Source organism: Pomacea canaliculata, linkage group LG12, assembly GCF_003073045.1.
Source record: "Pomacea canaliculata isolate SZHN2017 linkage group LG12, ASM307304v1, whole genome shotgun sequence".
NCBI classification, from domain to species: Eukaryota; Metazoa; Mollusca; class Gastropoda; order Architaenioglossa; family Ampullariidae; genus Pomacea; species Pomacea canaliculata.
The window spans coordinates 1,313,760-1,327,636 of NC_037601.1; the positions used below are offsets into that span (position 1 = coordinate 1,313,760).

A 13,877-nucleotide genomic window follows, 5' to 3' on the forward strand; every position below is an offset into this window, starting at 1 on the left:
CGTGCTGTGTATTAATTTTAGTTTGATTTTATTTGCTTCGACATCAACTTATTTAGAAAGCTTGTTGTTCTATTTTCAAAATATTTCAGTACATACTGTTGCAGATTTCTTATGTGTAATATGTGCTTCCATTGAAGTTTAGATTCCTTAAAATTTGAATTATAAAGTGTAAATTACTGGTTTCCAGTGACTGCTGTTTTTCACAACAACAAAGTTCATAATCTTTACACAACGCATAGAATGTTGATGATTGCAAAGGCACCATTTTGTTGGTCATTTTTCGTTTTCTGAAGCACCATTAATTAACATAGCAATAGAAATTTTTGGGATAGACACAGTCTGCATCAGGGTTACAAATAATACTGTAAAGCCTTGTTGCTTGACAAGATTGATTGTTGATGTGGTAGGCTGGACAAACTACAATATGCACAAAATTGTTATATGTTGATATGATAGGCTGACCAAACAATATATGCAAACACTGGAATTAATTACATTGTGCATTTCTAGCTTTAGCTTCAACACTGACAGTCTCTGCCAGCCCTATTGTTAGTGGGATTAGATGTATCATAGCAATGTAAAATCTTTATCTTGTCCTTTAAAGGACCGAAACAAGGATGAATCCTTGTAGAATATTATTCTGAAGTAGCTGTGGCAGTTCACAGTTAGATGTCATTTTTTTCTACCTTTACTGGTTTTTTAAGACACCTAGAGCTAAAAAAATCACAACTAGCCCATTGTATAGAATACACACATCCACACACATCAAGAACAACAAACTCTATTGCATTTAGTGTTTTGGATTTTACTGCCACACATTAACACAAAACCTATGATTGAACACAATTAACAGGCACGGCATATTCCTGCACTTTATCTTGCACATTTTCACTTGAGCGGAACTTGAGAATAACCACACAGTAACACAGAGTTTCATTTCAAACAGCAACAATGGAGAAACCAGTAAGTTAACTGACACCAAACAGACCAATTTCACAGACAAGTATCAAAGTTCTACATTCTTTGGTTATTTGGTAGTGTGTAACATCATGGCTCGTGTTCCACTCAGCTATGGCACATCGGCTATGTGTTATTTGGTAGTGTTTAGTGTGTGTAGTATCATCGCTAGTGTTCCACTCAGCTATGGCTTGAGATAGAATCTTGTCTTTACTGTAGGGTTAGTGGCCACCTGCTCTTTGTGTTCTTTGTATTAAGAATCAGGGAAGTGGGAGTGGGGCTAAGACTGGGTACCCTTCTCTCGTCACACCTAACACCTTTAGTGTGACTGGCAATCGCTTATGTTGGCTTTATTGAGGTCCACTGGCCATCATCTAGTGAAGAAGTAAGTCAATCTCATCTTTTGACAATGATGTCATAAAGAGCCCTTGTCAATGCTCGATAAGGTGCAGGTTACATTGGTGGTTGGAGGAAGTATACAAGTAACCTGTGGGCCTGCTGGTGGATGGACTCAATCTAAGTAGAGTGGACAATGCAGACAGAATGGATTTCATCCTAATCACTGGATTTAATCTAGCCAAGTGGGGAGGAGCTCACCAAAGATGAGCATCTGTTGTAGTGATATTTGGTACAACCATCGACCTGCCAACACTAGATGGCACACAGTCACTGCTGGACAGATAACAGAACCTTTACAGAGTAGGAACGAGTGCAGATAACTTAACTGACCCTGTTAGTTTGTTTATTGAGCAACAGTTAGTGTGCTGGCCGTACACATTGTTTCACCCAGCAGCTGGCACAAATGAGCCATGCAGTTAAATCACAATACTATAATTTTATCAGTATATGAATCAAAAAAGATGACACAAAATATCACAGCCAGACCAAGTGCTACAAAGTTCACAATGAAATGGTTTAGACGTAGATTGTCAGTAGAGGTAACAGTCAAACCCCTGATCATATTATTTCCACAATTACTCTGTGACCAGGCTGCCAATAAGTTACTAGAATCAAATGCAAAAAAAATCTAAACACAGATAAAAACATACGAGTGTATGTTAAGGCAGTTTCTGGCAACATGCATGCCAGTGGTATTAATATGCATGCCACAGCTTGTAACACTGGGCACCTGACAGGCACTGGCTCTGACTCATTCCTAAACACAACAGTCTGAAGATGTACGGGACAGGACTGTGGCCACCAGAAACACCTTTGTCATAATGAGTAAAGAACTGTGAAACTGGAATCGTGGAGCTCCAACATGCCACCAGAACATCAGCATGTTTCGAACCAGCTACACAGTCCACACAACATCCAAGACTGCACATTACCAACATCCACAGAATGTAAACTTACGTTAACCTCATTGAATGGAGGGTACACTCCAAAACACTTGGATCTACATCAGAAGGAAATATTTCTATAATTTGCAGATTTTATACTTGGGGCACAACTTCACAGGTACAAAACAATTTCACTGAACGTTGTTTATGGACAAATAACTCGCATTTTTAAAGCAAAATGTTATTAGTGTGAAAGTGGCTTAAACATTTGATGTGGGTGTAGATAATTTGTACTTCCAAGATGACGACAAAAATGTTTCAAAGGTCTGCCAAATGACTGATGTGAAGTCAGCGCAAGATATTATTTCCTAAATCAGAATAGTTTTCATCCCTTGTCCAGACACAAGCAAACACATCTCCACACTGCAAAAGGTCAAAATCTCTGACATACCTGGACATGCCTGTGGTGGATGCAAGAGCTAAAAACGTGTCAGGTGTGTCAATGGCTACAGCTGTGAACTTCAATACTTGTTGAACGTCTGTACTTCTTTGAATATATTGACATCTCGAAAACAGAACACGGAGCGGGTGGAGGACTTTGTTCATGTGTTCTGACGATGAGCTCATTGAGAAAAAAATTACAGGGTAGATTGTACGTGCGTGTGTATGAAGCGTGTAAGGGGTTTATGCCGTGTGGGTAGGGTGACGGTGCAAACGTTGACGAAGTCTTGAAGTGGGTTGGACCGACTGGCTCTGAAAGATTGCTCTAGTCCGAGGTGTTAAAGGTCTGGACTATAGAGGATTGCTCTAGTCCCAGGTGTTAAAGGTCTCGAGGCTGGGGTACACATTTCTCTGGCAGTGACTTCTCCTTTCTCAAGACACGTGACTACAAGCAGCATGAGCACAGAAAGATGGCAGCACTCAGTCTAGATACGTATCTACTGTCAAGGCCTCAGCCTTTGGGATCATCTGATAAGTGACCTCTCCGTGTAGAAACGTGAGGTCACGAGGTTCACCGTGTGTGCGTGGTTGTGTTTGTAAGCACGTATCTCGAGAACGAGAGGGGAGGGTGTGGTGGTGGGGGGGGGGGGACGCACCCAGATTTCGGAAAAACAGTCTTGCACCGAGCTTTGTCGTCATTAGAAAAAATACACTCCACCGGATCTTTAACAACGGACAGGTGGTCCCCACCCACATCCCCAGTCTTGTGAGTTGTGTCTGGCCACCTGCTCTCTCTCTTGCAGTGAAATACCTTGTTGACGTCACATCCGCTCCCACAAAGAAATTCTAGACTTCCTGCCTACTGTTTGCAAGTTTTCCAAGAGCTGTTGAGTACAGGGAGTTATGCCTGGACAAATAACTGGTAGACTTCCTAGAGCACGTCACTCCTGGGTAGAGACTTGTATGACCTGCACTGAGCCTGGTGTGGGGTCAACTGTGGCTAAGGACTTGAAGTGTCTGACTGCCAAACGTGAAGCCCTGACACCTTTACGTTGGTCTAGCTAAACTACTCTCTCACACACACACGTTGTCTTTACTCGTCACATGGCTACTTTTCTCACTGACATGTGTCACTGCACTGACTATGCATCACGTGGCTACTTTTCTCACTGACACACACACACTTGTCACTCATACGTACGTCACTGCACTGACTATACGTCACGTGGTTACTTTTCTCACTGTCACTCGGCAAATCTGCAAGTGCTTTCACATCCGTAACTCCACCTCCAACACCCTGACTGGACGCTGCTGTGACATTCTATCCTTCACATACCTTTCGCCACGTCATCGAGCATCGGACAGCACTTTCTGTCTCTTCATTACCCTTCCGTCTGTCTCACCAAGAGCTGGTGCTGCTTGAGCATCAGGGGACAGTCGAGGTCATGACGTCATCGTATGACCTGGTCACGTGATGTGTCAGTAATGTACTTTAAGTATGAGTGAGTGTGTGTTGTAGAAGTGAGTCAGTGAGTTACATGCGAATGTGGATGTGTGGTTGTTGATGATCTATGACTTCTGTCAAGCGCTCTGAGCAAATCTTTGGAAAGGCGCTATAATTATCAATTGTTGTTGTTGTTGTTAAGTCAGGTAGACACACCTGGTGGGACTAGCATGTTATCTGTTGGCCTGTAAAGTCCAAGTCAGTTTACAGTTACACGAGCCCGTCCAGCTTGCGATGCACATGTATCCCCGAGGCAGCTTCAGCTCCACTTCACAGTTCATGGAGAATCTGTGAGCGAGCATTGTTGTTATGATCCAATCACATCAGTGACCCTCTCATGACCCTCTTACTTCTGCCGGCAACAGGCTTTGCTCTCACGTCCTTACTTCTGCCAGCAAATAGACGACTCGAGCCCCAGTAGACCTTCTCTCATGTCTGCCTCTGTCTGCAGCAGACACACTGACGGTGACTGGACGTCTTCAGACGACTGACAGCCGCGCAATTCAAGGCAGCTTGTTTGTGGAGCCTTGTCGTCCCACTTGCTTTCTCGACAAACATTCGTTCGAAGATGGCGCAGCCACTGTCTGACAGCGTGGTGAGGTCAGCGTGGTGAGTCGTGGGCGTCTCCTGCAGCGCGTCCTGGGGGTCGGAGCACGTGCTGTCAGTCGATGTCACGCTGTCACCTGACTCAGTCAGCAACTCGTGCCGGCAACCGTCTCGTCTCTCGGTCACGTCACCGCTGGGGCCGAGCGGCGGGGGGATGGACTCAAACACAGTGGGGACACTGCTGGTGATGGTGGTGCCCCGTCTGGCGGCGATGGGGGCGCGGTCGCTGCTCTTGTTGAACCTCGCGTCCCGACGATCCGAGATCGTCTGCGTGCGAACCCCACCAGGACGGAAACCACCGGACAACAGCATCTCGCTGGTCGAGCCGGCACCGAATACGTTGGAAACCAACATTTCGTTGGTCGAGCCGGCCACGTCGCTGGTGAAGGAACCCCCGACCTCCAGCGCTGAGGTCCGCTGCAAGGGGATCTGACCGTAGCTGCACGTGCATCGCTTGGTCTCGCTAGGGGGCGCGCCTCGCATGACGCGGAAGAGAGTGTAGAGGCGCGGCAGGAAGAGGCAGGCCAGGTGCACGGAGCTGTTCAGCAGCAACGCCAGGGCCAGCACCACCACCTTGTGGGCGGCCAAAGCCGCCGTGAAGTAGGCGGGGACGAAGGTGAGCCACACGAGCAGAGTGGTGTCCACGCAGAAGGCGATGTAGCGGGACTCGTTGTAGTTGTCCGGCAGGCGGCGCGTCTTGAAGGCCAGCACGGTGCACACCAGCACCAGCAGCACGTTGTAGCACAGCGCCGCCACCACGCCCCCTAGCGGCAGGCGGCAAAGGCGCTCCACGTAGCGCTCCGTCAGCACCGGCTGCCGCAGCTCCGCGCTGGGGGGCTCCATCACCGTGGACACGCTGACAATCATCACCTGCAACACGAGGTCAGAGGTCACGCCCTTGTCAGCCGTGGTGGTCAACGGTCAGACCACTCTGTAGCTGTCAGGTCACGCTGGGGTCAACCGTCAACAGTCGGACCACTCTGTAGTCAGTGACTGTCAGGTCACACGGAGGCTGTCAAGTGTAGGTCTAACTGTCAGCAAGACCAGATTGTGTTACGAGGACTTCAGTGTGTTACGAGGGGACCATACACACGACAGGGAGATAACCATACACAGAGTCGCATGACAAGGGAGATAACCGCAGAAAGACGAAAAAAGTCCGAGCGGTCGGCCTCACGCGATTGGTGGAGACACAGATGGCTTCCCTGACAACCACCAGCGCCCTCCCCCCAACAACTGCTGGCCTTTGCCCCCGCCCTCACCTGCCGTGCGTCACGTACACAGGGTGAAGGTCGCTGGGTGTACAGACGGGTAGCTGTGCAGCTTCCTGCTTGACGACTGATGGCAGATGCCGACAGTTGCTTTAACCCGACCTTCAAACTGACGATGTGATAGGCGTTGCCTAGTGACTGTATCTGATGTCAGGGAATCGGAAACAACGCTCTCTCTCTCTGGTGTGTGTGTCTGTGATGTGTGTGTGTGATGTGTGTGTGAGTGTGTGATGTGGTGTGTGTATGTGATGTGTGGTGTGTGTGTGATGTGTGTGTGTCTGTGGTGTGTGTGTGTGTGATGTGTTGTGTTCCGCCGACAATTCTGCAAGGACATCGATGTAAGTATTTTCGTGATGCTCATTAACAAACTCTAAGTGATCTGCTGTTGCTTGCATGGCGCACAGCTGTAGGAGCCAATGCTTGACAGAGGGCAGCAGCTGTTGAAGACAGGAATTACTTGACACTTTCTGTCTAGAGGGCGTGCGAGTGCTACAAGTGCTGGTGATGCTGCACGTGAGATACGCCGCCCGCTGCCCAGACTTGACCTCCAGCCGTCACGCACGTGCACTCACAGACAGACAGCCTCCCTCAGGTGTATACCTCAGTGTATGTGTGCGTGTACGTGTGTCAGGCAGACAGACCATCCCTGCCTCTCTGCACACACACACATTTGAAAGGGAAGGTGGAGAGGAGAGAATCAGTTCGCGGACTGTGTACAGGCAGCACGTCACTAAGTACAGCGCAGTGTACATACAGCACGTCACTAAGTACAGCGCAGTGTACAGACAACACGTCACCAAGTACAGCGCAGTGTACAGGCAGCACGTCACTAAGTACAGCGCAGTGTACATACAGCACGTCACTAAGTACAGCGCAGTGTACAGACAACACGTCACCAAGTACAGCGCAGTGTACAGACAACACGTCACTAAGTACAGCGCAGTGTACAGGCAGCACGTCACTAAGTACAGCGCAGTGTACAGACAGCATGTCACTAAGTACAGGCGCAGTATACAGACAGCACGTCACTAAGTACAGCGCAGTGTACAGACATTGTGCGCACTGTACAGGTCTCTTCCATCTGTTGATATGTACATAGGGATAATATACATGTAAACTGTGTAGCTGTGCCGTCGACACTGTGTACACGGTATGTACCTGCTGTATATACCTACTGTCGAGACGTGCTGTACAGTTGTTTTTATACGTTTCATATGTTTGTTGATCCTCCCATCAAGCCACCATTACTACACAAACAAGTTTCCCTCATTTTTAAACTCAATCCCCACTCCGCACCCTAACGCACCCTTCCTAGCCACCCTTCTGTGTCCACCCTACACCGCTGCTCGTTATCATCTTCACCTTGCTGTGCGTCACCCGATGTACGTCACGCTCCCCGCTTTGCGTCACCTTCGACGGCCTCCATCACGTCACTTGACCTTCACCCCGCTTCTGCTCTCCCTTTCCATTTTTGGCCTCGTTTTTCTGTGAGCGATTGTTACTGTCGGCACCGTCTGCACCTGCAGTGCGTGTCCCGCCGGCGTCTGGCGCAGTTCTGGGTGAGTAACATGACTCCCACCCCACCCCTCACACACCCCACCCTGCCTTGTACTGGCGTCTTGCTTGTGACGGTAGGACTCCCGCAGTGTGACGTCACAAGGAATGGTGACACGTGACACGGGCTGTTCGCCGGGTTCCGGTATAACTTGGAGCTTATTTTTGGCTCGTGTAATTGTGTTTGTCTTTATTGTTTATCGTGACGTAGATATACTTCTCATTATTTATCACACCTTCACACAATGTCGTGCCTGGTTACAGTTCTCAAAGCTAAGTCGCTTGTCATTCTCTCTCTCCGCCGCCCCTTGACCTAACATTGGGCGACAGGGCGACCTGTTATTTGCCGAGCTGATGGCGGGGGTAGTGAAGACCGAAGTCTCAGAGACACGTCACTGATGTAGCCTCATGTCACCAAAGTGTTCCACACACGACACTGCAGTGTTCTATGACATCAATGACATTTCCTAGGCTTGTCACCAATAAAGTCTCTCCATGTGACACTGTGACATGCAGGTAGCAGCGTCAAGACTGTGACATGCATGTAGCAGCGTCATAGACACGTGACATCACGTGGGACAAACTACTGAGAGTTTCCGGCAGGCCGCCATTGGCTGCAGTCAATACATAATCTGACTTCTGTACACAACATAACATCAGAGAAGTAACAACAGTCTCGCGCTCAGTGCATCATGGGAGAGGTTCTTCGTGTGTTGTCGTTGATGCAGTCGCTTGGAGACCATTGCAGGAGTTGGAGCACCTGCACCCACCTGTGTGTCTTGTCCATCGCTCGCTCTGTAACCGATCATCTCTCACAGTTTCTTCGTTACCCAGTCTCTTGCAGGCCCACCCTGTGTTTGTGGAGTCTCTCTCTCTCTCCTTCATTTCGCTGTTGTTGTTGTTGTTAATGTAACCGAATTATTTTTTAAAGTAATGCCTTCAAAGTAAATAAAATATTCAAATTTTCACCCTTGCTCTCCCTCCTTCGGTTGTTTCAATTTTCTGTCAGAGAGAAGCAAACAACAAGCGATGTAAGTAAACACCCTGAATAAATAAAGTGGGTAGACTGGTAGAGGAAAGACACGAGGTGAGGTTGGAGAAGTAAACAGTCCACTGACGTCAACGGCCGGACAACGAGAGACATTGTAGACTGAGATTGTTGTCATGGTTAGAATGGACGACAAGGAGGTCAAAGTACAGGAGAAAATCTTGTTGTGAAAATACCTTCTGACTAAAGTACACAATAAACTATTGGTGTCATGATTAGAATGGACGACATCGGGAGGTCAAAGTTCAGGAGAAAACAATTATTGTTGTGAAAACACCTTTTGACTACAACACCATCCATACCTTGGTGCACACCCTGATGTTACTGACCTTCTGTTACAGACTAACCTGCATTATTCAATAAAAGATATCATATATGTGACTAGTGATCACAGCGGCTTGTCACAGAAGGCAGGAGCGGTGGTTGACAACATACAGGGGTTAAAGGTCAGGCAACGTGGGCGTGACGGATGCTTTGCTAAAATCTCTAGTCCAAGTCTTTTTTTTTTTTTTTTTTTCTTGCGTGGGAGGTTTGTTGAGGTAAGAGGAGTGAAATAAAAAGTCTCTGAGGGAGCTCTTGTTGGTGTGAGGAGTGCTGTGAGGTGGCGGCACGTGACCTCACCTCGCGCTGTCGTCATGTGTGGGTGCTCGTGACTAGCACGTCGCTGACATCGTTGAGGAGACGGCGGTGAGGGAGGTGAGGGGAGGGAGGAGGCAGCGCCAGGCAAACATATTAAAGTTAGTTTTTTTCTCCGGCTTCCCCGCCACGTCCGGAGAAGCCCGCCAAGCGGTCTGACAGTTGTACGGTCGACATTAAAAAAAACTTGTTGGGTTGAGATCAACGACCAAGTGAGTGCAAAATGTGAAAAATCGTTAACAGATAATAACTATTTTTAAAAAACCCAAGAAAAACAGGTTTTCACAAAACCAGACGAACAAGCGAGTTCGTTGAGTATGAAAACAATTTTCTGTCGAGACGAAAACAGAAAAAGACAGAGCAAGTGACAGAAGACAAGGGGACGTAACTTTTCCTGTCACTTGTCAAGGGACGCAAGCAATTTTAGCTGCCAGCGAACTACGTGTAACCTGCTGTTATCCTTATCCTGTAGTTACCCTGGGTGCTAGTCATTGCTGCAGTGGAACTGGGTGTCCATGGGAGGGAGGAAGAAGGGTTGGTCACCTTTTTGTACCTACATGTAAAATTATCTTCCTCTTGCCCACGACACTACCGCCATCTTCACAACGTCGACATCAGCAGACGATCGTCACGAGAGACATTTCTGTGACACGAGGGCCCTACAGCCCCGAGCTGTAGCAGGACGAGATGCAGGTGAGGAGGAAGGTAAACAGTGAACAATGAGCAGATGTCGCAGGGTGAACGTGAACTCAGTGAACGTGAACTCAGTGAACAGCGACTGACCTGCACAGACACGAGGAGGGCCACCAGTGCCAGCTGTGAGCAGGACGAGGTGCAGGCTGGCAGGGCCGCCGACTGCTTGCCGGCGCGGAAGATGCGGAAGATGCGGTGAGTCTTGACCAGCAAGGGCGCATATACCAAGGTGAAGGTCATACCGAAGCCCACGTGCGTGACGTAGCAGGTGGAGGAGGAGGGTGTGGCGAGGAGGGGGAAGACGAGAAGGTAGGCGGTGGACACGCCCACCAGCAGCACGGCGCTGAGCTCGCGGCTGGACGAACGGATGACACGCTGCTGACGGTAGAGGGCGAAGGTGAAGGCCGTGACCGCGGCCACCATCAAGCCCAGCACGGCAGCCACCTGCAAGGTCGAGGCCACCACGTGGTGGGTGGGTGTGGCGGGGACATCCAGCTGCTGGCAGTGGCGGCGCGCCGTGGGGTCAGGCCAGGTGAAGCGTGGACATGCCAGGCACGTGCTGGCGTTGTCTGACGTCACCTCGTTGGCTTGCAGCTGACGCAGCTCCAGCAGCACGTGAGGCGCGTGAAGGCGTAGATCTGCCCGGCGCCGCACGGCAGCCCGCACACAGACACAGGTGGCTGACCGCCGCCTTCCGGAAATGCGTCACGCACCTTGAGCACGGCCTGCCGACGGTCCCAGGTGGCCACCACGTGGTTCAGTGTCCGGCCGTTGCGCTCCTGGCACTGGCGGACCTCCGTCACGCCCATGACGTTTCCATCGGAATCGAACTCCAGCCGCCCGCTCGTGCCTTCGAAGCTGACACGCTTTAGGTAAGGGTGTACCGAGTGCTGGCGGACACACGCGCGGGCGTCGCGCCCCGTTGCCTGCGGACACTTGTCGTCCAGCAGCGCGCGAATAGCGTGAGCCAGTGCGTACACCGAGTCGATGACGAAGGCGGCATACGTCAGCACGGCCTCGTCTTCGCTGTCCGACAGGGGGCGCTGGTCGCGACCTTCCCACACGGACGGAGGCCACGACTGCAGCGAGACCGGGTTGCACGAGCCGTTGGTGGCGGCGGCGGCGGCGTGGACTTGCTGCAGGATCCTGTCCTTGAGGTAGGCCGCGAAGCGCGGCGGGGTCACGGAGTGCGCCTTGATGGTGAAGGAGCCGCGGAGCAGGTCGCACAGCTGCGAGTTTTGGTCCGAGAAGATGCTGGCCGCGTCGCTGGCGATCCACGTGAACTCCTGCTGCGCCCCCTGCCGACGCAGCGCGGCCAGAAGCGGTAGCACGTGCTGCACGTTGGCGTACAGTAGGACCACTCGCGCATGCGCGTGGCGCCTCAAGGCCGTGATGATGGCGTCGTAATCGCTGCCCGACCCCCGCTCCGACCCCAGCTGCAGCGACTGCGCCACGCAGACCCCGCGTGCTGCTAACAGCTGCGTCAGCTGTGTCTGGCTGTTGTAGCCGTAGGCGTCGTCAGAGTACACCAGCGACACGTAGGTCCAGTTGAAGTGGCGCACGAGCGCCGCCATGGCCTGCACCTGGTCGTGGTTGGGGGGCAGAGTCCGCAGGAAGAGCGGGAAGCGAGCCTTGTCGCTGAGCACGTCGCTGGTGGCCGAGGGGCTGATGAGCGGCAGGCCGAACAGCCGCAGCACGCGCGCCACGATGGTGCTGTGATGACTGGTGTACGCACCCACCACCCCCGCCACCTCGAAGAACCTGGGCATGCGGTCCCCTGTTGCCACGGGAAACCACGCTACCTACGAGGTCGTCCGGGTTGGCGGAGTCCCCGGTGTCCAAGCCGTCGTCCAGTTCCGCCATGACGCGCGCCGCGCCATCTGCATCTGGCGAGCAGGGCGGGGAGTTGCCGTCCCTGCCGTTGCATTTGATGCACTGCTGGGGAGAACACATCAAACAGGAAGTTGTCGCATTGGCCGCGACGTCAGGGACGTGTGCTGTGCAGCTGTCGTTGCAAGGCCGGCAATCGCATCCACTCAACTCTGTTGCCTCCCCTGTTGGGAGACTCTCTGACCTCGAGAAGGAACCGTTGGACACAGTTCCATTGAAATCCTTACATTTGACGCAGCAGCACGAGACCTCCCGCTGAACCTGCGAGACGTTGAGGGCCTGGTGAGTAGAGTTCACCTGCTGTCGGTCGTGCGAGGTGTTGAGGGCCTGGTGAGTAGAGTTCGACTCCTGCAGACACCGACACGTCATGCAGCAGCCGGGTTCTGGACTGGCGGCGCGCGCTGACTGCGAGGCGGCTGTGGGCATGAACTGGATGGCCCGCATCATGGCCAGCGAGCTGGAGAAACAGTCGTCCAGAGCAAAGATGCCCAGGGTCACATGCTTCAAGATGGCGTCCTCGTTGACCTGGCGCACGGCGAAGAGCAGTGACTCGAGGAATTCCACGCCCCCTGTCCCCATCATGCTGCGCGCGCAGCGGTCCGACTGTGACGTGTGCATGCTCAAGATGGCGCCGATGTTGACATCACCCTCCTGCAGCACTTGGTAGCGGGGGTCGAACACCTCCGGAGGGAAACAAGTCGCGGGTGGAGGGCCGAGCAGTACTACCGCTGTCACTGCCAGCAGCGTAGCACAGGCGGGCCCTCGTGCTGACACCATAGCATAGCCACGGACAACTCGCATGAAATGTGCCCCACTTCCGGTCTGTTGAGATCACACAATTCACACGTCAACCAACATAATTCACTTGTCTTTTAAAATCACAGAATTCACACGTCTCACTCGCTGATTTCACTGTGATCTGTTGAGAACACAAAATTCACTCGTCTCTAAAAATCCCAGAACTCAGTCGTCGAAACTGACCGCCATGGCGCGGTGCATCCTCAGTGACGTGCACGAGACCCTGACTACAGGGGGCGCCGAGGGCTGACGACAGTTCAGTGTCCAGCGACACCTCGTGTTGACAGTGTTCGTCTGCCTCAGCATCACTGGCAAGAACGTCTCCCACCGACATCGAGACTGGCAAGTGCCTCCCCCCGCGTGTTCGTGCCCCTTGGGCCCCAGAGAGTGGGAGGGGCAGGCGGAAGTCGGTTACCGTTCCTGACGACGTTCTCGCGTGTCTGGGACCTTGTCTCCGGGGCCGCGTCTGCGTGGGAGGAGATTTCTGACTAGATTTTTTTCCGAGGGTCCGCTGCAGCCACCCGGGGTATGATCACTGCAGGCCAACAGTCACAAACCCTGAAACGGAAGAGAGTGACTGAAGTTAGTTCCGACTACACCTGGCGAAATGCAAAGTACAGGTGCCCTGGATTTCGTCTGTCTTTACATCTACAACTGCTGACAACGGAGAGAACAAGCAAACGACCCTCCTTCCATCTTGTTTTCTCGCTTCTCCTCCAGTTGTTGGTAAAACACTTTTTTGTGCGGCCTCGGCCACCCACACCCCTATCTAGACGCCAACCAACAAACACCCACCCCACCCGCCCACACACCCACCCCCACTCACCCACCCGCCGCACACCCACACACCACACACCCCCACACCTCCACCCCACACACCCACACACCACACACACCCACCCCACCCTGTTGCAGACGGCGCTGTGACCTACACTCCCCCACCCCGGGTCCTGTCCTGACTCCCCAGGCGTCAAATGTCCGGGGCGGGGCGTCAGACTGAGGCCGGAGACTTGACATGACGGGATGAAGGGAAGTGCAGATGACTGATGCTCCTGCACGCGCCACATCGATTTCTGCTGCAGTCGACAGTTCCTGCTCGTCCCGGAATAGTCTCCCCTTCAAATGGCGTCTTGCACATCTGGAACATCTCCAGTTCAGATAACTCCTCCTCCTGTTTTTTTTTTTTTTTTAACCTT

At 51.9% G+C, this 13,877-nt stretch overlaps 1 protein-coding gene across 1 annotated transcript; it reads right to left on the reverse strand.

Annotated features, from left to right (window-relative positions):
• Window positions 1-3,926: 3,926 nt before the first annotated feature.
• Window positions 3,927-11,774, reverse strand: LOC112553339 (metabotropic glutamate receptor 4-like). The gene is given in 3 exon segments (XM_025220478.1): window positions 3,927-5,661; window positions 10,084-10,566; window positions 10,569-11,774. Coding segments are annotated over 3 exon segments (2,724 nt in total). The 5' UTR covers window positions 11,763-11,774; the 3' UTR covers window positions 3,927-4,614.
• Between the last annotated feature and the right edge of the window lie 2,103 nt (window positions 11,775-13,877).